This window comes from Cupressus sempervirens, chromosome 3 (genome assembly GCF_028749045.1).
Source record: "Cupressus sempervirens isolate cs-2001-9-10 chromosome 3, ASM2874904v1, whole genome shotgun sequence".
Taxonomy (NCBI): domain Eukaryota; kingdom Viridiplantae; phylum Streptophyta; class Pinopsida; order Cupressales; family Cupressaceae; genus Cupressus; species Cupressus sempervirens.
In genome coordinates, this window is record NC_143120.1 from 183746297 (window position 1) to 183770300 (window position 24004).

Genomic DNA, 24004 nt, shown 5'->3' on the forward strand with positions numbered 1-24004 from the left:
TCTCCATTGAGCCTTTTGCATCTTCGTACTATTTTTTATTGCACTCAATGCTTGGTGTGAGAAAAGTTGCAATCGAGGGATCTTTATGTGGCCTTCCTTCCTTTTGCATTTCATGCAATGCATCTCTCACTTTTTGAAAGTTTTTTTTTTCTCTTGAGGTTTTTCTATTTTCTCTTTAGGTCTCATTCTTGTATTTCATATTTATAGTTTTTTTTCTTCTTCGTAAGTTTCACTAAAGGGAGGGTGTTAGAGCATGCAATTTTGCTACACATTCATGTAGATGTTGCACCATGTACATTTATCATTGTTTCTTCATATAATTGTACACATACCCAAGAACTTTAGCATATGTAAGTGGTACATGTTTGGGCATGCATATTTAGATTAGTTCACTTAGTTGAGCCTATTTTATCGTAATTTAGTCTAGAATTGAGCTCCAAATCTCTTCTATGGCTCTAGTTAGTTATTTTTTCCTATATTTAGGACCATTGCTTTCTATAAAAGCAAATCATTCTATGCATTGTAATTAATTATGTAGTCTTTTATTTTGAGGAATATAAAGAATTCTTCATAGTGCTCTCATCTATAGAAGTACTCTTTGTTGCCATTTGACCTTGCAAGTGCTTGTGTTACGAAATTCCACCCATTCCTTTTCAGAATCATACAAATGTAGTTTGGCCTCAACGATCACTAAGGTCGATCAATCTTGCAATCTTTGTCATAATATCTTCCCATGTTTCTTTTGATAGTCTCAACTAGCCAATATCATATTAAAGTTCATAGACACTTCTTGGTCTCTTGTTAGACATTAATAAATTTATTTTATCTTATCATGATCCAATTACTTCTTAAGAGAGAAATATGAATTTTAGTTCTCTAAAAGGTAAAAACCTTTGTGTACACTTAATAAAAAGACCGCATGTAAAATTGAACTTTTCTTCTTAGTACTCTTATTTGTTGAAGCCACCCTTTGTAGCTATCTGATCATGCAAGTGCTTGTTGCAAAATAGAACACCTATTCCTCTAAAAATTATTAAAATAACGAAAAATACAAATTCAATTAAAACGTGGACTTCTTAAAAATAAACCGCGTGAGCTAGATCTAGAAACATCGACGTAAAGTAATGTTAAAGATTTGTTTTATAGCTGTTCGACGATGTAAACCGCTTTGCTTTTGCTTTCCGTTAGTTGTAATTGGAAATTGAGGCAAAACAGTTGTCATCTGTCAGAACGCTCTCTGGCCTTCACTGCCTACCATTAAGGAGCAGGCAGGACGTTCATCGGGAGGCTGAGCTGCGGAAGCAGCCAGACTCAGTATTCGCGCTCTGGCCAGAGAACCTTATCTCATCTTCCAGATTTATGTGCTTGTCTGAGTTTGATACGCAGACCAAGTTGTACAACCTTCAGAACAGATCCTGTTCAAGTAAGGTCGTGCTTTAAATGGCTGTCTTGTCGTAATATATTCACATATTTATTTCTTCGTGCGCCGAATGTGGGATATTAATACAACGTCATTTCGCATACACATCAACACATCAACCACTGAACGGTTCAAAATGGGTTCTTCGGAAATTTCAAGCAGAGGATAAGAGCGATTTGGAAATTGCGCTTGGATTGCAAGCGTGAAGAACCAATGAATATGGATTAAATTTAACATCGGTGATCATTTCCACGTTTTGGTAATATTCTTGGATATAGACAATAGGAAGATATTGAGAAATCATTAGAAAATCACAGTGAGATTTATTATTTTCTAAGCTATAAAAGATAAGTATTCAGTTGTTTATTTCTCCCCCTTCAGAAAGTTTGCTTTTAGATTAGTCTTAGTAACTATTTATCATAACATTTAGAATGTATATGGTCATTAATAAAAAAATTGTCAATAAAATGTATAAGATCTATTAGATTTTCACAATCCATGAGAATGAGATATACTTTATGGATTTGATTGTGTAGAGTTTTTTATCATCAACGTTTCAGGTCATACTACATGATCCATCATTAGGATGCAAGAGAAGAACATAAAATGATGATGCTAAAAGTAAAATGTTTAGTTGACGATTCATATGAATGTGCCGCTATACTCAAATAGGGGAGAGTATTCCCTAGACATAATAATTATTATCAACCACCAAAGAAATGTTAGTAAATCATTCTATTCAAACAGTTATGCAAGCAAGAAAAGCACATGATCTAAGATTGATTTGGTAAGTTCTATAAATGAATCAAGTAGACAAAATATTTAGCTAAGACTTGTGTAATTTATTTCGTCACTTTTTGAGCTACCGAATGTTAATATTTGTAAAGTTATGTTTTAGGTTTTTAAAGGTGTACTTGCTATTAAATTATATAAATTACATCAAAAAAATTAGTAAGCTAATGTAGACTAGTGATTTGTATCGTTTCTTTTAAATGTAATAATAGATTTATTTCCTTTCAAAATTATCATTTTTATTGATGATCATTAAAAAAAAAAATCTTCTTATTTCCTAAAAAATGATTTATTATACACATAATCTTTCTTTGAAATATAAACTTTTCAATATTCTTAAATATTAAATAGTTAACTTCAAAACTTAAGGTACTTTATTTTATATATCTATTATTAAATATTTATTAACTATTATTTTTTAATTAGTACTTTTATGATATGTTTCTCTTTGATAATGTAACCCCAAAAAATTATTGAAACAAAAATTTAAGAAATATTTTTATTTATTTAATAATTAAGATATATATATTATTAAATAAATAAATAAAATATTATTATTTATTATTTTAAAAAGCCATTTTTTATTCACGTTTTTTAATCTCTTATCAATTTGGCTTGATCTTGATGCACATACTATCAATTAAGAAATTTTCAACATATGAATAAGATAAGAAAATATTATCACCTATAGAAATTTTATTCATTACCATGTCTCCAGGTTTATATTAGTCAAAGTATAATATTGTCTTAAGTATAAGAGCATATCTAAAATGAGAGACATTACACCTTAAAGGCGTACTAGTGAACACTTGCACTTCTCTTTTCCATTTTGAATTTCTATTACAAACAAGATCTATGGAACATGCGAACACTTTAAATTTTATTCCATCAACTTTATTTTCCTATACTCAAGTTACTCTGATATTGAGATGCATTTATATGGGCAGTAAATTGTTGAGAATGTTTCACAACTTTATTATAGCTAATGAGTTATCCCCTATGGAGGAACTCCCCACCAAAATTGTCTCACATGAGATCTGTAGTCGAGAAGAAGTTTGTGGTAAAACTTTATCACTAGCATCTAGCAATGAAGGCATTGAATTAATAAATAAGGCATACAATGAAGAGACAAGACAATAAAATGAGGGCCCAAGGCAACCTTGTTATAGCATTGGATTATCTACATCAGGATTAGGTTGTCCATTGATAGAAAAATTGAGCAGCTCCAAAGGCTATCAAGTTACCACAATTGCCACATAAAAATGGTTTTGTTGTCTACGAGAAACAATAGCTTGTATTATTTGTTGTAAATTCATAAATGAATTATATATGATGACTACATTTACTATTGTACAATATATTTTATGTTGTTAATGTTATTAGTTCTTGTCGATAGGCTGGAATGCATCCCTAAGCTACATAAAATTTGATACTCCAACTTACAACATTTTAGAATTAATTCAAAATTAATCCTTTCTTAAAGTGTGTTACATAGTTCATTATTTTCATACATTTTCAAAATTAGCAAGTTACCAACTATCTGAGATTTCATTGGCTACCACCAAAAAACAAGGAAAAAATTTTATTTTCCAAATAAAAATTAGAAAGGAATTTTAAAAATCAAACAACAACGGTATGCTTTTTCCATTAAATGTCACATTAATGTGGGAAACTTTATGTGGATCCATTCTGATTTTTTTAATCCTTGTTTTCCACTGCCTCTCTTTATTGAGGCCCTCATCTGTATCATCCGGATTTTTGTGTTTCTCTTGGCTCAAACTAAAAGTTTTGAAATATTTTGTGAAGTCGTAAAATGATGGCTTGCCTACAACTCTGAAAGGTTTACATCTGATTTTAGCATCATTTATCAATGTCCTCAATCCCCACCATCTACTACAAATAGACCCAATGTGGATTTTCTCGCTACCCATTCTAACTAGCAAAGTGGTGTAGATTTTCCAATGCTTGACAATTATTATTATATTAGTTATTAATTTCTAAACATAGTTAGTATTTTCTTATTTTCTTAATCCATTCTAATTCATGATTGAATGAATCACTTAACTAGCTTGCAAATGTTTATTTTTCCACTTTTTAGTTGGCCAAGATTAGTCTATAGATTTTGCAATATATGCAACTTTTAGAATCAATAGTTTACGCCATTTTTGTTGTGACACTTCTTTTCTTCAAACATTGTGGCTTCAAAATCTAAAATTAGGATATTCTTTTCTTCTTTTAACTGATATTCTCCTCTAAAATTTCTTCCAACAATGTTTCAATTTTAGATTTTTGAGTCCCAAATGCATTTGAAAAATATAAACAAAATTTTCCACCTTGGATTGTTTTCTTCTCGCCTTATGTTAGCCTTCGGTAGACCACTCTTTCCACAAATTGTAAACATGTTTTCACAGAATACATATTATGATTTTAGATTTTTGAGTCCCAAATGCATTTGAAAAATATTAAAAAAATTGTCCACCTTGGATTGTTTTATTCTTGCCTTATGTCAGCCTTCGATAGACCACTCTTTCCACGGATTGCAAACATGCTTTCACAAAATACATATTATGATTTGTTGGACTTATTACATTAATTAGGTTATTTTCTATGTTTAGATTATATAAATAAATAAGCTAGATATTTAGTTGCTGGGAAGTTATTCCTGTAAGTAGTTTTTGTAAGGGAAAATAAGGCTATATAAAGTTGTTCAAATATCAATGTGAATCATTAGATGTATGTATCCAACAAAAATCTGAATCAAGAAAATCAGTCATTTTATATTTTAGCACTTTCATTTGGTATTAGAGCAAGTTGATTGATGGAGAGAAGAGTGTTTTTAAAGGATTTTGGATGACTAGACCCTAACTTTTGTGGATGAGATCTTCTACAAAAAATATTATTGAAGAAAGGTTTGAGATTTATTGAGTAGATGTTATATTTTCCACCCTTTGAGTCCATGATTATGTTGTGATTTATTTTCTATCAGGAATAAAATACAGATCAATTGCAGCAAATGATGATGATGTTGAAAAGAGATTGTTTGAAGTGTGGAACCTATCATGTCACAATCATTATTTTGCCAATGATGTCAAACTTGCTACTTGCTGGTGAGACAATTTCTTTTTGGTCTGAATGTTATCATTTGATTGATTGTTGGAGAGGATTTGAAAAGAAAGGATAACAAGACTACCTAGAGAAAGGTTGATTTATATGTATAAAAGGAGCACTAAGACCAAGTAAGACATTGATGATATCATGTATTATTGATCTACTTTAGGCTAAAGTGAAAGGTTACTTTAGCTAAGCCAAGAAGAAGTGTTTTCATTAAAAGTGGTTGCCAAGCCTAATTGAGAAAATAGTATAAGCCAAGAAAACTTAGTTTAGGCCAAGCAGAAAGTTGTTGTGCACTGAGAAAAGAAAATTAGTAGATGTTGAGCATCAGGGAAATAATAGTGGTGATCTAGCAAACAAGAATTAGTTGATGTCAAGCAACCCAATGTTGGTCGAGCATTAAAAGATTGTTATTGTTGAGTGAATAGTGTGGATGTTGAGTGACAGCAAAAAGATTTTACTCAAAGATTTGACAGATCTAAGCCAACAAAGTTGATTTCTTGAATTGTGTGAAGCATGTTGAAGATAAGTATGATGAGTTGGTGGCACAGAATTCAAGGTAAACCATTTTGAGGTGAATCGAAAGAGATGTATAAGAGAATTTTCTAGAGGGAACCAAATGGAAAGAGGGAGGATTCGATGAATCTGACCTAACCCTAAAATGGACGATTGTGTTTAAATGGAAAAATATCATAATTCTTTTTATAAGGGAATACAAGGCCAAAAGTAACAAGTGTTGTCAAGAAGTTGGAGGTGTTCCTTCACATGGTGGCTGAAGGGATGAATCTACAATTGGCATACTGAGTAAGAAGGCTTAAGGAGTTGAAGGCTTGAATAGTGACTAAGCAATCAAAGATGAAGAGTATAAATGCCAATTATAATGGACGACTAAACTAGAGATTTGTAATATGCAAGTGAGTTGTGTTTTATTATCAAATCAAGTCCTACTACTACTTTCTAATCATTGTATCATTCTAGATAAATCCTATGGATTAAGGTTGACCAAACAATCATTTGTAAATCCTTTAATCGAGTGACATTCTATTGGAATGTTATAAAGTCCTCTAACAAGGCTTACTCCTAATAGGGTGATTGAAATCTTTTAATCAAGGTCACATTTAACAGTGTGCATTGTAACCTTTAACAAGATTGGCTCCTCAAAAGGCTCACTTCAAAAGAGTGAAAATTGGTAGCATGTTACTAGTGGTTTTTCCCAAATTGGGTTTCCACATTAAATCCTTGTGTCAAATTGTGTGAATGAGTTTGTGGTGTTTAATGTTTACATTTCTGCAAAGTTATTTTGATCTAAGACAATGACCTACTAAGTTATGGAGTTCCAGCCTATGAGTCCATGATTATGTTGTGATTTATTTTTTATCAAGAATAAAAGAGGGATCGGTTACAGATGATGATGATGTCAAAGAAATCCTACTTAGTAGCATGCCTTCAAGCTTTTATCATATTGTTTTGAACAAAATAAATCCTAGCCTAGAAATAGTAATTTCTTCTTTAATTGATGAAGGAAGTAGAGTTCATAAGAGTCATCATATCACTAAAGGATATGCTTTATTTGCTAGAAATAAAATTCTAGTGTTCCTCCCAAAAGAAAATTTAAATGTTTTTATTGTTAGCAAAATAGACATGTACAAATCAATTGTATTCAGCGGGCCAAAGATCTCATCAACATGAAGTTAAGAAAAATACAACTTTTGTTGCAATTGAAGGTGAGACACACTTTTGTGATTTTATAGTACATACAAATAATGATGAATGTGATAGTCCACCTAAAAATGATATGAGACTTGTGCTTTAAAGAATAACAAAGAAATTATAGGAGGTTGGAGGAAATGGAGCTAGGAGGACATCTTTCATCTCAAGCTAGCTTCTTGCTTAGAGATGATTACTACATGAGAAGAACCGATTTGTGTCTCTAAAGAGGAGAGAGGGATTGGCAGCATGATTGTCATTCCAAGAAGAGAGGAGGAAAGATATCTCATGTGCAGTTATATTAGTCAACTATTGTTCCTATTGCGTTGAAGGAGACATTAGAAACACTCCAAGGAGATGTGAAATTTTGGAGGAACTATGTCTCAATGTGCAAGGGAGGTGGGAACAATCATATTATGAGGACAACTTCAGGATTTCAGGATTTTCAAAAGTTGCGGAGAGAAAATCTACTTCAATAAGTAAAGATTGGCGAACTCATTTCATCAAATTTTCTAGAGGAAGAATATTGGTGAAGGAGCTTCATTAAAGTTTCCAAGGTTGGGTTAAAACCTTTATAGCACTCTCTCAACTTTCACTTTTGTAGGATCAATGTAATAAGGGGGAATGTTGGACATATTACATTAATAAGGTTAGTCTCCAAGTTTATATTAAATAAATAAATAAGTTAGATATTTAATTTCTTGGAAGTTATCCCCATAAGTAGTTTTTGTAAGGGAGAATAGGGCTATATAAAGTTGTTCATATATCAATGTGAATCATTCTGTATGTATCTGAATGTATCCAATGAAAATCTAAGTCAATAAAATTAGTCATTTTATATTTTAGCACTTTCATGATTGAAATTAGATATCTACAAAATTCAAGCAGTTCATGTTCAAATGAGGTTATATCTAAGAATTGTTGTTGCCAATTTATATAAGAATAATTTGCATAAATTTTCATACTTAATTTCCATGAAACAGAAGAGGTTTTAGGTGGTTTTTATGAAGCTTGTGGCCTCACCCTATATACAAATATGCATTTGATATTTATGTACCTCTGAAAGTTTTACTATGATATTATACACCAAAAAATTATCATTTCATGGTAATCTATACTAGTGTATTCTATAAAATTGTGTCCAATTCTATATTAGAAGTGATATTTGCAATGCAACTTGTAAGTTGTGATGGTTTTCCAGATAAGAAGCAAGGAGAAATACCAAACAACCATGCATATAATATTTGCCTTGATCAGCACAACATATTTTACTTAAAAATAAAAATAGAAGTTGTTATAATTTCTTGCTTCACTGTAGATGTAGATGTCAACACAAAGACAAAATATGTAATTGAAGTTGAACATCAAAAGCAATCTTTCTCTATTGCAAAGGAGAGAAGATGAAGAGGAACTTGTCATTCTCTTTAAAACATAGTTAATATTCAAGTTTACAATTGTAATATATAAGTATTTATTTTTAACTTTAGATTATAAAATATATTTTTTAATTATTTTTCAATGATAAGATATTTAAGACAGTAAATTATGGAAAAATGAACAATCAAGAGCCCAACTTATACCTACCTTATCAAATATGCAGTGCCAATAACAATATTCTAAACACGGATGAAAAGAAAATTAAGATTCAAACTTGTGCTTTGATAATGGCTATTGTACATTGTTGATACTTAGTAAAAAAATCAGAGAATATCTTAGTGTTGGTTTCAAACATGCAACTATTTCAGAATATGCTATATGTGTTTTATGTGTTTTTACTCTGCGACTCAAATAGCTCAAATATTATCAATTGCAGATGCCTTTTCTAGGAAACGTTATGAGAGAACTAGAGAAGAAAGAAATAGGAGCAACACCCACAATAAGATTACCCATTTAATCCTCCGTACACTAACGATATCATGATTACATATTTTCTTACCATCTCACAAGTTTATAACACTTTCATTTCACAAATAACTAGAAAAATATTCAAATTAGAATTCTCAACTTATTCACAAAGCTGCTTTTTGCAAACAAACTATCGTACTACTAAGTAAAACTTTTAGAAAATCAATCTAAAAAATTTAGCACCCATTGATATACTCAACTATAATATCCAAAACTATACATCTATCCTAAACTATTTATTCCCTTCTCTCTTTATCTTCACCTTGTCTCTCTATCTTTATCTCTTTATCTGTTTCCCTCCACCTTCCCTCATCCATCACCTTCATTTATATTTCTATCTACCTTCAACTATCACATTTTAGGAACTTTAACACTTTGTGTCTCTTATTTATATGTGTCTAAATTAATGTAATACTATATATTATATGTCATTTTATTTTACTTTTTAATATGTTTCATTGAAATTATATATTATTTTATATGTAAAATAATAAATCATTATTAAATTATTTTAAAATGATGAATTATAAAAGTATTTTTTAATTGTTGATTATAGTTGAATATTTGATGATATGAAATTGAGTGACTTTTCAACTTTGTAAACATGAATTTAACATAGTATATTTATTAAACTATAGCTAAACTTGACAGTGTTTTCAAAAGTAGAAATATGCAAAATTAAGTTTTAACATGTATTTTTAATCATCAATTGATAACATACTCCTTAGTGAATCTATAAATAGTTGTAAATAAATTTTTAAATAATTTAAATTTCTATTTGTTCTAATTGTGTTTTAATAATAAAGTACTAAGTTGGTTTTTTTCCTTTAAATGATTTTGATTACTTTTAGGAAGCATAAATTGTCTTGTAATGTTAGAATAATAAAATCTAACGATGTGATTAAATACATATTAAAGAATGATTTTATACAATAATTTTTTATTTAATCTGATAGAATTGAAACATTTAATTATTATATAAATTATAAAAATAAATAGAATATACATTCTTTCCTATTAATAATTTATTCTACAAATATTATTTTTTCAACTTTAACAATAAAAACACAATATTGTCAATCCATTGCACCTCATCTTGTGCAAACACTAGTTTGTATTCATTTTTTTATGAATAGTCCATTCCTTATATTAAAAAAAAATACAATAAAGTTACATATTCACAAAAAAGGGGCCGAGGAAAATAAGATCACCCTGTGAGTTCATACAACCAAAGGTCAGAGATCAACTATTCATCAAAAAAAGCTTTTAGAAAACATAAAGATCCTCAAGCTGCTAGCACAGCACTAGCCAAAGGAGGAGGATCCTTATCATTAGTGCCCCACCCAAGGGTGGGGTGAGTAGACGGCTCGGGGGGAGCCCATCCGTCATTAGCAGTAGCAGGTTCATCTTCATCTTTCTCTCCCTCAGGCCTGGGAGGAGAAATGGCTAAGTCCAGCTGAGGAAACACCCACTTGGGGTTTGAGTGCACAGAGGGCCAACTACTAGTAGGAGTAGCAGGAGGAGCCATTAGGGACCACCCCGAGCCAGACCTCTAAGGAGGTGAGGCACAGCGGTACCAACCACCAGATCCTCCAAAAGAGTGGCACCAACCAAAAGCACCACCGCTGGGGGAGTGGTGCGGCTGAGAGCGAGGTGTGTGCGAGCAGTGAGAAAAATTGCTACGTCCCTGACGATGACTACAAGGAGGAGTACTGCCATCGAAGGCCAAATCTGACAAAACACGAGTTACCATACAGGGGGCATTTCCCCAATGAGCCAAAATCTCCTATAAGTGAGCCACCTATAAAGCCACTTTATCTGTTTATACTTGAATCTGCAACGTGACATTGTTATAAATACATGCTTTAGTGTACATAGCAACATTAATGTCAAGTGTGTTTTTAGCATAAATAATTGCATTGCAATCTTTCCAAATAGTAAATAACATCTCCAATTTGAAAGCATGCCATATCTAAGCATACTTGAAGGGTATCTAAGTATTATTACGCATAACAACCATATGCCAAGAAAAAGGTTCTGGGCGGAAGGGGTAAAAGATATCATGGATCCATCTCCAGTAACATTAAGCCCATCCACAAAACCAAAAAATGTGCAAAAAATTCTTTGGTTGACCACATAAAGGGCAATGGGGGTTAGGAACACCCAAGTACTATAGCTGGGGCTCAAAGGCAAGCCCTGGAAAAGAATACACCAGGTGAAATGCACAATTTTAGGTTCAGTAATGGCTTGCCACATAGTGGAGAACCTATGACTCCAAGTATGGTGAGAAGATTGCAAATGCCATCGTTGGTTGAGAACTTCAACCATGGGCAGGTGAGGAACCAGCCATCAGTAGCCCAACCTAGGCTTATAGTTGGTTACCAAGGTGTCTGGATACCACTTCCATTCTTTCCATCAAGGACGAGAGGACTAAATGCCCACTTTATGTAACAAATGTGGAGGCACCGATGAAACTAGAAGATCAAAAGTCTATTGATCTAGATGAGTGAGCCAAAATTGCACTTTCATATCCTCCCACAACTATAAGCTCATAGTAACTCTAGAGAAAAGATCTTTAGGGGTCCTTATGTCACATTTAAAAAAATATAGAACACTAGCCCCATGCATCTTAGCTAGGGGAAAACCTTGGATAGCAAATAATGGTGAGCACCAGAGATTGTGTTGGTTCATGGAGAGCCCATCTCTAAACCCATTGCCAACCTAGTGAAGTCAAGGCTTAACTACTTCAAAGGATTTCCAAATACTCTTGGCAACAAAAGTACCCTAAATCTGGATAGGTTCAATGATGACAAGAAGGGTTTGCAACCCAATCCCCTTCTAGGCTAGTCGGTGAACCAGAAAAACCTGAAGAAATGCAATATTTTAACAAAATCTTCCATGCTTCATTGCCAGAAAGAGATTGAATCACCTATTTGTCACATAACGCAGTACCTTGCTTCTAGGTGGACAACAAGCCTAGGCCACCAGACTCTTTGGGAAGACAACAAAAATCCCAGGTGACTCTATGAAAGCCCTAGTGAAAAGCATATGACGCCTAGAGGAAATCATGTAATAGGTACTCAAGTTTGAGATAAGAGGCCTCTGAAGGAGCCCAACAGGAGAAATAGTACATATGGGTGGCGACCAACACTTTGGAGCAAATCTAGAATTTTCCTACAAGGGAGAGAGGTTTGGTGATCCAATACTTTCTCTATTCTTGCAAGAAGCACATTCTAGAGCTCAACGACTGAGGTTTGGAAGGCAAAAGGGATGCCCAGAAAGTGAAAGACTTCCTCGTGTTGAACCCATTTCCATTGATATTGCCCAAGCCAAGTAGGATAGAGAAGGGTAGACTACCTATAGCAAAGGGTTTTGTTGCACTGAATAGTAGACCCTAAAGCAAGACAGAATGTGTTAAGACATTGCAAAGAAGAGGCAACATTCTCTTCATCCTCAATAAGAGTGAGGAAGGAGTCATCTGCAAAATGACCATTCACAAGCTAATCAAGGGAATCTGGGAGGGAAATACCATAGACCCTCCCTTATGAGATGGCTTGTTGCTTGGAATTTTGAGCCCATTCCATCCCTTCCCACACAGCAATTATATTGTCTAGGATATAATAGGATTTGATAAAACCCGTTTGTTCAAGACAAATTATCTACGAAAGAAGATGATTGATTTTAGGAGAGACCTTTGGAAATGATCTTGTAGGAGACATTCAACAAAGTGATGGGCCTCCAATTGCATATATCTTCAGGGTTACCTCCCTTAGGTATGAATTTGATATTCCCCTTGTTAATAATATTTCCTAGAGAGCGGGAATTGTAGGCCTCAATGTAAACCTTATGCAGGTCTGGTCCAATCTCATCCCCAAAGGTTTCGTAAAATTCACAAGGGAAACCATCACAACCAAGGGCCTTATCATCTACCATGGAGAAGACAGCTACCTTGAGGTCCGTTAAAGTGAGCTTCTGCTCATAGAACACATATTGTTCTAGAGTGAGTATTTTAGGAGTGACATCCAAACAAGCCTGCAAGGCTTGATTTTGAGCTTCCAAGGGACCCTGCGCTGTGAAAACTTTTTCATAGTGGTGAATGAAAGCTTGGAGAATTTTAGGAAGCTCACAGAAAGTGTGCTAACCCTCTCGAATACATTTGATCCCCACCACAGAATGGCAAGCCCTCAATGCATTGAAAAATTCCTTGGAAGCTTGATCACCAACCTCTAACCAATGAAGGCAGGCTTTGAGTTGAGCTCCCCAGGTAGTATAATTGTCTGCAACCTACTTCTAGTGACCAAGGTTTGAGAGCTAAACCTAGAGATCCATATCAAACAGATTCATGACTAGAGCTTTAGTGGCCATACAAAAATCTTTGGTAGTGGCCTCATAGGATCTCTTGCAGTAAGTGGCCAACTACCTCCCATAAATGTGAAGAAACCTCACAATATGGGTGATGGGGTCATTCCACCACTGAATCCACCTAGAGGAACAGTGGGGCCTAGGTTCAAGGATCCAAGTTTTTAAATTATGAGCGGTGGTGGGCGGATGTAATAGCACTGAAGTATTAAGGTAAAACTAAGTTTCACAATTATGAGGAGGGGCAAAATGCCAGGTAATGGAGAAGTGGATGGGAAAATGGTCAAAAAGAGTCACATCAAGGAGTGAAGTGACAGGTAGTAGACTTGTGTGAGAAAAAGAAAAAAGGACTGAGCATAAATGATAGCACGGTCCAACCTTTTAAGGACCCTTTCAGCTCCCTGTTGTATTCATTTGAACTAAAAGTGTTAAAAAAAACTCATTTCTTATGAGGTTGGGATTATGCTCGTGTTATAGTCATGGTTGATATTATAATATTTATAATTTATTATTATTATTTTTAAAAGCATATGTATGTATAAAAATGCTTATTGAAAAAGATTAAGGAACCTTATTTTATGTAAAAGAAAATTGTACTGTTGAAGATCTTTTAGCTTAGTTTGAGTTTTTGACTTTTTATGTTTGCTTATTCTAAGGATTATTTTAAGTAGTATTTTTCTTGTGTAATATGATTTTAAAATGAACCACTTAAAACTCTCCCATTTATAAGAATATAGAGGGAACCAATCTAAATTGAGAGATAAAAGATGATAAGAAACATAAATGTAAGTAGAGGTCATTAAGAGTATTTTGTTTGTTAACATTAAACTCTAAACAAGATAAAAGTTTGAAGAAGTTATTTTCACATATTATTTCCCTATAATGACAAAGATATTAAAGTATTTTCATTCCATATCTTTTGATTCCAACCCCAATCTAAATAATGATTTATTTCCTCAATTTAATCTAAGATGAGGTTCTTAAATCTCTATTAGTTGATGTCACTCCAATCTACATTTAAAAATAAATAATGATAACTACATTGTTTAAGACTTATTTAATTAATTTCATATTATATTTTTCATCCCAAAGACACTTGGGAAGGAGATCCTCTCTTTTTCAATATATTGCAATAATGAATTTTGTATAGCCTTACTAGGTAGCTTAAGATTATATTGGAAAATATGTGTTGATAAGAAACATGCATGAAAGTAAGATTAAAGAATTCCAACATTAAAGTAGGATTACAAAAATAAGCTTCTATGGTACAAAAGTAGTGAAAATATTATCCATTCATTTCAATAAGTTGTTTAGAGCTCAAGTATCTAGAAATATTTAACTCATTATGAGTCAATAACTGCAATAACCCTTTCCTCATAAGGATGCAGTAAAAGAATTAAAACAAGAGTTAAGGATGTCATTTTTCTCAACCAAGGCACCTCATACCTACATCAAATTCACAAGTACAAAAATAAACATTTAAAAGGGATAAGAAAACAATACAACCATAAGAAGATATGCAAGCACAATGTACACAAACATTGATAAAATACCAAGGAAATAGTAAATTGTCAACTAGCAAGGAAGTGTAAATCATAAATCGGTAAGGAAGAATGAGACAAACATATCAATAATAGCAAGAGAAGGAAGAAATAAAAAAGAAAAGGTTTCCATTTCAAACAACAGAAATGGACTAGACACTAAAGTACATCAAGGAAGAGTGTCATGACATGCCTATCCAATTAGGTTATGCAAGACTGGCCTCTCAAGGCCCCGGCCCCCAAGGGAATCTCATGTGGGACCTGTTACTTCCATCCATGGACTTGAGGTGTATATATGTGTCTAATATTGTAGAAATCATCTTCCACTCCCACCATATATCTAAACTAGTGTATGAGGCATGAGTGTGGCACAATATATCTTGTCCATTGTTTATCCCCAATTTGTTCTTTTACGTTATCACTTGATTAAAAATTGGCCTAGATAAGTTACAATTTTGGCCACTTATGTACCCTGAACCCTATTAAAAGGTAATCCCACTTTGATAAATCTCCATGTGTCCATCCTTAGACTCAAGTATAACATTATGAAATTTTATGTGGAGGTTAAAATATATGAAAAAATACCTAATTTTGATTCTTAAACCAACTCATGTTTTAAACAAAATTGAATGCAACAAAAGTGTTAGTGACAACCACCATAAATGTTTTGTTAGAGTCCATGCACCCACTTCCAAAAAATTCCTCCCCTAAGAAAGCTTCAAATGCCTTGATTCCTTTTTGTAAACCAATGCACATCTCAAGGGAGGAAGTAAATCTAGATAAATGAAATTTTAAAAAATAGGATGATTCTATATGTATCAAATATTTATTTTTGATTAATTTGGATTACGAAGATACTCTTGATGAAGAAGAAGATACTCTTGATGATGATAGTTACAATGTTTCAATGCACCTAATGCTAATGATGATAATTTTGATTAATATCTATGACCTCATTAATGATTATCATGTCTTGCATTCTATATTTTCACAATAATTATCCCTAACTACAAGTGACAAACAAAGTAAATCATCATTAGAGCATGGCCCTTGTTTGGAACTTGTGATGACTCTATATGTCATCCTTGGCATTGAGCCTCTTGTGTATTTCTAGCTTTCCTAAGTAGAAAAGACCAATATGGGGGCAAGTGATATGCTTGACTAGATCTTCTTGTATGATGGATTCTTTGTTGTATGTTCCTACCATATTGTGCTTCCCTTGTGATGTAATCTTTGCCACATGTTTTGTTTAGTTTTATTTAAATGAGCCTTTTTACTTTAATGGAGCAAGGTAATAAAGGAATTTTTCATGACATTCCTTGTAATAATAGTTGTCTAATTGAAGATGATGAAAAAAGATAGCACCATTTTTTTGGTCTCCACTATATCATCCCAGAAAACCTCATTTGTGTATCTTTTATGTGATATTCTTCTATTGTGGTTGTAACTATACTACCAAGTTATGAGATGATGTCAATTCATTTTTTTAATAGTTCTTAATAGACATGATTTATTATATAATTTTACATACCCTAGAGTTAGTAGGTTCATTTTGTGATGTCTCTGTCATGTGATTTATTTCGTGGGATTTGTCCTTCATTAGGAGAATCTCATAGTGGAAATATCTTGTGGGTACATGAATACTCCTTCAAATCCATTACTATTTTTAGGATTTTTTTGATCTATTTGATGTAGGAACATACACTCCAAACCTTATTTTAAAAATTTTACACATATGAACATAAATTGAATTCATTTATCTAATGGCCTAACATAAAACTATTTTTCTTGGACCCTTCTTTTGTACATTATATTATCATACCCAATATGTTATTATGGGCCTCTTTGGGAGATAATGATTTCCTTATGGTTTGATCCTCATTTGGAAGATTTCCTAGTGGAAAATACTTCACTTGGTTTCCCTTTCTAATGGCTTGACTAGAATTTTCTCTTCGCATGGCCCACAGTAATTCAAAACCTTACTAGGATAGTTGATCATGACTCTTGTCCCATTATATTTTGATTTTATTTTTTATTTTCTCTTGATTTTGTATTTGTTAAGGACTTAAGTCACTTAAGATCTTGCTTTCTCCTTGACATTGATAAAAAAATATATATATATAATGTATTGATCTACTTTATTATGAGGATGAGATAATATCATACTCCCACTAAAGAGGGGATCATATTTACCATCCTAAATTGTAAGCACCTATAATTAGATGCTCAATTAGGCCTCATTTTAGTGTTATTGAGTTAGCATGTTTGTTATGTTTGATCTAGCCATGTAACACCTACATTTCCAACATTCTATTTGCATTCCCGAATTCCAAAACAAGTTTCATCAATTTTTGAGGTGAATAGGTTTCCCTTATAGAACTACTCTTATGAATATGTCACCTAGACTAGTTGACACAATGCAAGGCTGGTTGAACTCCCAACCCTAGGTAACCATATATGTGCTCGCAAGCCACTAACCAATCTTCTTGTTTCCTAAGCCGACACTCAACTACTAGCTCTGCTCACAATTCATGACTCCATATTCCTATTGGAAATATGGTCAGATAGATGTCTTTATGGCTGTCATTTATGGCAACATGCTTTCAACATTTTATTTATGCATTTAGAGTTAGAAAATTATTTAAGTGTTAGACAATTTGCAACAACATAGAGATAGATGTTATGTGTATGAACAACTCATTGAAAGTTAGCTTATGTGCATTTAAGAAAAGCTCTATGACAGTGTCATGATGACATATGTCAGTTCACAAGTGTGTATTATCAATATAGCATGAGTTATGATTAAAATACTAGTGTGAGTATTTAACAGAGTAGAACATAGCATATCAATAATTAGGGGTGTACGGCTTAAGGAATTATTTTGGTTACAAAATAATCACTAAGTCATGATGAGCCGACTATGGGGATATTATTCCATAAGTTATTTTATATTATGTCAACCATGTGAAGACACGAAGCCGACTAAGCAGAGTTTTGCTAATATGCAAACTATAAGTAAAGATCTTATCTTGCACAAATAAGAGGTGAGATCTTTGTAATAGATGTGATATACGAACTATTGTGCAAACTATCTAAAAGATATGTGGCCCTTATGTGATGCGAGATATGATGTATGATTAGAAGAAGTGTGAATTATAGTAGTAAGACAGTATTCTTTGTATATCTCCTCTTGTGAAGAACTAAATTATATAATTGCATGTTAGGGCAGTGGACTCTTCTTGCATACATTGTATTTGTTCTACAAACTCCCAACAGGGTTGAAGCAACTCCTAACAGGTTTTAGGCTTCTAACAAGGCCTAGTCCTCCAACAAGGACTTGAGACACTATATGTACTTCATAGACTCCTAACAAGGTCAATATCCTTAACAAGATCCTATTATTTAATAAATCATCTAGTGGATATCATCCCCACCAATGTTTTCCATTGGCCAGGGTTTCCCTCCACTAGTACATTTGGGCTCATTTTTTGACCTTTATTGGTTGAAATTTTGACCCAATTTTTGACCAAACTTCAACCAAATTCGACCAACACATTGGTTGAAAATTTTTCAGTCAAAAATTTGACCAACCTACTAGTTGGTCAAAATTTTGACCAATACGTTGGTCGAAAAAAGTTGAAATTGTGACCACATTTTTTGCCATTCATTGGTCGAACTTTCAACCAATGCTTGGTAGAAATCTGCAGGGCATTGGTCAAAATTTTCACCAATTCTTGGTGGAAAAGTGCAGGGTATTGGTCAAAAAAATTTTGGTCAAAAAATTGACCAACCAGTAGGCTGGTCAAATTTTTGACCAATATGGTGGTCAAAAAATGTTGGGATTGTTAGGGCATTTTCTGCCATTCATTGGTCAAACTTTCGACCAATGCTTGGTGGAAATCACCAGTTCATTGGTCAAAATTTTGACCAATTCTTGGTAGTAAACTACAAGGCATTGGTCAAAATTTCGACCAATGCTTGGTAGAAAACTACATGGCATTGGTAAAAATTTTGACCAATGCTTGTTAGAAAACTACATGGCATTGGCCGAAATTTCAACCAATGCTTAGTCAAAAAAAATTTGCGGCTCATAGTTGTTGAGGTCCACTTTAGCAATGGCCCTTCTTGTGAAATTGTCATCTAAGACCTTTCTAATGAGATAATGTGTTATGAGCTCTTCATCAGTGGGATGGAACATGAATCCAGGAGGCAGTTGTGCTGAGATAATGTGTTATGAGCTCCATCCCACTGATGAAGAGCTCATAACACATTATCTCAGCACAACTGCCTCCTCGATTCATGTTCCATCCCACTAATGAAGAGCTCATAACACATTATCTCATTAGAAAGGTCTTAGACGGCAATTTCACAGGAAGGGCCATTGCTGAAGTGGACCTCAACAACTATGAGCCTTAGGGAGGGTTCAATTCCCTCCTTTATTATTCACTATGCATATAATCCCATACACCCATTTGATCTCAAATGATGATATGTACTGAATGTTGAGTGTATGTGCTGAGTGCTCCAAAACCATCCATTTAATGCCCTCATCTGTACACAATGTCTTTCTAGTTTCTTTCTACTCGCACACCCATTTCATTTCATATGATCATCTAAAAATTGTGTCACTCTAAGCTCTCAATTATTTCCTCTTGATTGATTGGACTCGTTAAGTTGGCTTGCTAACTTGCCCCATTAAATCGATTGTTCAAGTATGCTCGCCAAGTTGACTCTTTGAGTTTGATCATCAAGTCACCCCACCAAAGTGCCTCATCAAGGTCAATCTTTAGGTTAGCTCATCGAGCTTGCTCACCAAGTCAGCTCGCTCACCAACTTGCCCCACCAAGTTGCCACTTTAAGCCCACTCACCATGTTAGATCGTCAAGCCAGCTCTCCAAGTTAGCTCACCAAGCTGACAATTGAAGTACGCTCACAAAGTTGACTTTCTAAGTTCGCTCACCAAGTTCGCCCCCTAAGCCAACTCTCCATGTCAGCTCACCAAGTCACCCCCACTTGCCCCACCAACTTGCCACTTTAAGTCAACTCACCATGTCAACTCACCTAGCTGACAATTCAAGTACGCTCACCAAGTTGACTCTTTATGTTTGCTCATCAAGTCTGCCCCCTAAGTTAGCTCACCAAGTCACCCCCACCCAGTCACCTCAACGAGTCGACTCTTTAAGTTAGCTCACCAAGTCGACTCACCCAGTGGTTTTACCACCTTGCCTAGGCAAGTTGGCTCATTATGTGTGCTTGCCAAGTTGCCCCACTGAGTTGCTTCTCTAAGCCCACTCACCATGTCAGCTCACTTATTCGGCTCACCAAGTCAACTGTTCAAGTGCGCTCGCCATGTGGGCTCGCCAAGTCACCCCACCAAGTCATGTCAACAAGTCAATTGTTCAAGTATACGCTCACCAAGTTGACTCTGAGTTCGCTCATCAAGTCACCTCGCTGAGTTACCTCAACGAGTTGACTCTTTCAATTTGCTCACCTAGTTAGCTCTCCAAGTCGTCTCACCAAGTCAACTCACCATCTCGTCTCACCAAGTGGGGCTCTCTACGTAGGCTCACCAATCTGCCCCACCAAAACACCTCTTTAAGGCTACTGACGATGTTGGCTTGCTAGGTCTATTCCCAAAGTCGACTCACCGAGTCAACTGTTCAAGTATGCTCACCAAGTCGCCTCACCAAGTTGACTCTTTAAGTTCGCTCACCAAGTATGCTCACCATGTTAGCTCACCGAGTTAGCTCACCAAGTCACCCCTCCAAGTCACTTGAAGCAAAGAAAAATTTGGTGTCATTCAAACTTACCATATTTGAAGGGATATAGTGGCTGAAAGTGCATATTAGATTCATGGCACTAAATATGATGGCTGGAAATTGCATATCAAACCCGTGTAGGATAATATTGGTCTTTTTGTTGCAGATCATACTTCATATCATACCTTAAAGTGGTCATTTACTAGTCCCAAAGTGGTCTACAAAAGCCTACAATAGCTAGCTAACATCTGGATGTGATACATGTTGATTATATGGCATTAAAACCTATGGATTGAATTGTTATAGATTGATTTGTGGCTGATAATAGGTTTGTAATCTCTCTTTTTAGTCTTAGCAGTAAACAATAAACTCATATTTCGCCATATCATTTAGTTGTACATGTTTTGATTCATTGCATAGTCATTTCCATTAATCATTTGTAATGTGTTATCATAAACAAGCATCAAAGTGAGCTCATTCTCATGAAGAGGAACATGAATACCAGAAATAACATTAGAACCATTTTTATTGGAGCTAATAAAACAAGCACATTAAGCTCTAAACCTTGTTTGTGTTCCTCATGTTAAATGCTTGCAAAACCAACCTTCAATAACACCATTTTTAGGCTGCATATAAATGTCCATGGCACTCTCCTCGCTGTCCTTACTAGCATAATCATTTTTCAAGGGTGGAACTTACTTTTCATTTCATCCTCATGTGCACCTACTTGCAACAGGGTGAACAGTGACACATCATTCCTCAATAGAATAAAAGCCTTGGATTACACATCCAGTAGATGCTAAGTTTTAACTTTTTATTCTTTGATTGAAATTTTGCTTCAGTACCATTGTGACATGAGAGATGGATCACCTAGATCCAATGAGTGCTAAGTGTTCCATTTATTCTCATGAGAGATGGATTCATGTTGAATCACTACTCATGAAACATGGGTCATCGAGTTTGACTCAAAAAATCACACAGTTAAATCCTGATATTCACATCACAATTTGACTAGCTGTGGAAATCATCTCCTACTTATCAATTGATGAGCTTAAGGGGCTTTCTAATGAATGGTTCATAAGGCACAACACTTGGTGAAGGTTTTGCAAATGGGGTTGCAAGCTTTGGGTTTAACTGTGGAGGAAACTCCGTAGTTAAGCGCGCTCAGGCTGGAGTAGTACTGGGATGGGTGACCTCCCGGGAAGTCCCGGTGCTTCACCCCTATGAGCATCACCTAGATCCAATGAGTGCTAAGTGTTCCATTTATTCTCATGAGAGATGGATTCATGTTGAATCACTACTCATGAAACATGGGTCATCGAGTTTGACTCAAAAAATCACACAGTTAAATCCTGATATTCACATCACAATTTGACTAGCTGTGGAAATCATCTCCTACTTATCAATTGATGAGCTTAAGGGGCTTTCTAATGAATGGTTCATAAGGCACAACACTTGGTGAAGGTTTTGCAAATGGGGTTGCAAGCTTTGGGTTTAACTGTGGAGGAAACTCCGTAGTTAAGCGCGCTCAAGCTGGAGTAGTACTGGGATGGGTGACCTCCCGGGAAGTCCCGGTGCTTCACCCCTGTGAGCATCACCTAGATCCAATGAGTGCTAAGTGTTCCATTTATTCTCATGAGAGATGGATTCATGTTGAATCACTACTCATGAAACATGGGTCATCGAGTTTGACTCAAAAAATCACACAGTTAAATCCTGATATTCACATCACAATTTGACTAGCTGTGGAAATCATCTCCTACTTATCAATTGATGAGCTTAAGGGGCTTTCTAATGAATGGTTCATAAGGCACAACACTTGGTGAAGGTTTTGCAAATGGGGTTGCAAGCTTTGGGTTTAACTGTGGAGGAAACTCCGTAGTTAAGCGCGCTCAGGCTGGAGTAGTACTGGGATGGGTGACCTCCCGGGAAGTCCCGGTGCTTCACCCCTGTGAGCATCACCTAGATCCAATGAGTGCTAAGTGTTCCATTTATTCTCATGAGAGATGGATTCATGTTGAATCACTACTCATGAAACATGGGTCATCGAGTTTGACTCAAAAAATCACACAGTTAAATCCTGATATTCACATCACCATTGTGACATTTTCACACCTTCATAACCATTGTTGCTTCATGGCACTGTCCGCACTGCCCTTACCAACATAATCATTTTTTAGGTCTGAACAAGTTGAGTTTTTTGACTCTTAGTCAAGTTTCCACAATTGCTATAGATGGAGCCAGAGAAGAGCTTGATTAATGCCCTCCTCTTGAGGCTCCAAACCCAAATTCGTCACAATTTCCTCAATCTTGATACAACAACCAAAAAATTACCTGGTAAGTAGTAACAACCAAAAAGGCAATTACCTGGTAAGTAGTAACAACAAGTTCCATAGGCAGTAAAACTTCCCATTAATATTACAAGTACCCAAAGATTATATCCATGTAAGCTTTCTATGCTTTGTCTTTGTCTGATAGAACTAGTTGAACACCTCTACTCATCTTACCTGCATTAAGTAGCAAAGGTCAAAATGTTAAACTACTTTAGAAATTGGAAAATTTAAAAGGTATACTGTATACGAAATGGGCATACCATTTCGGCTAGCAGGTTAAGATCAAATGATTTGTAACTCGGCCAAAACCCAGTTGTCAAAACTGTCACAGTCAAGTCTATGCCAGGATGTGCTTGAGAATTTTCATTAAGATAATCGTCAAAATGCCCTTGGTTCGCCTTTGCTAATGTTAAAACTATGACCTACATACAAGCACACAAATTTTTACACAATTTACAATTAGATTAACTTCATTGATAAGAATCAAAGTGAGTTTTTTACTTATGTATGATGCAGCATACCATTCCTTCCATTTTAGAAGTAAATTGACCACCACACTGTTGCTTCAGCTTTGTCAATATGCTTCTTTCATGATCATCTTTTGCACTTTTATCAAACAAAAGTCTCTGTGCAAGCTTCTTCCTAAAATTTCAACAAATATTAATTATATATCACAACACATAACAAGACAAAGTCCTAAATTTTAAAATAGCATTATATGGATGAAGATTGTCATTCACATCATGAATTCCAAATGTGTAAAGTTGTAATTCACGTCATGAATTCCAGATGTGTAAAGTTGCCATTCCTCATGCTTTATGGCCTTTGGCAGAGTCTGGGTTAATCTATACTTGATAATTCCAAACAATAGTCATTTAAAAATTTTTAAAGCAATTAAAACTAGACTAGTACAAAAATAAATTGAACCATATATTAAGAATATGGAGTATGTAACCTAGACATACCAAAATAGAAAATGTATCATATTTTAATAAACAAAACTCTACTGTTATAAACATTGGATTAGATTGTTTGAAGTAATAAAGGTGAACTAGATAAATAATGGGCTAATAAAAC

At 34.5% G+C, this 24004-nt stretch overlaps 1 protein-coding gene and 1 non-coding gene across 2 annotated transcripts; both read right to left on the reverse strand.

The window, feature by feature from the left end:
• Positions 1-1219: 1219 nt before the first annotated feature.
• On the reverse strand, positions 1220-1433 carry LOC149565399 (small nucleolar RNA U3). Its single transcript, XR_016363152.1, has one exon. It is a non-coding gene; the product is annotated as a small nucleolar RNA U3 (small nucleolar RNA).
• Positions 1434-10462: 9029 nt separating this feature from the next.
• On the reverse strand, positions 10463-23707 carry LOC149565400 (cullin-1-like). The gene is made up of 5 exons (XM_089816309.1): positions 23703-23707; positions 23449-23569; positions 23188-23349; positions 22929-22961; positions 10463-10666 (listed from the first exon to the last, which is right to left on the reverse strand). Exons 1-5 carry the CDS (start codon positions 23705-23707, stop codon positions 10463-10465), a joined length of 525 nt encoding a protein of 174 aa, XP_089672435.1.
• Positions 23708-24004: the final 297 nt, after the last annotated feature.

Coding starts and splice junctions, on each gene's coding strand:
- LOC149565400 (XM_089816309.1), bottom strand. Junction 23,350..23,448: donor CTTCTAAAATGGAAGGAATG/GTATGCTGCATC, acceptor GCTTGTATGTAG/GTCATAGTTTTAACATTAGC. Junction 22,962..23,187: donor TTAACCTGCTAGCCGAAATG/GTATGCCCATTT, acceptor ACTACTTACCAG/GTAATTGCCTTTTTGGTTGT.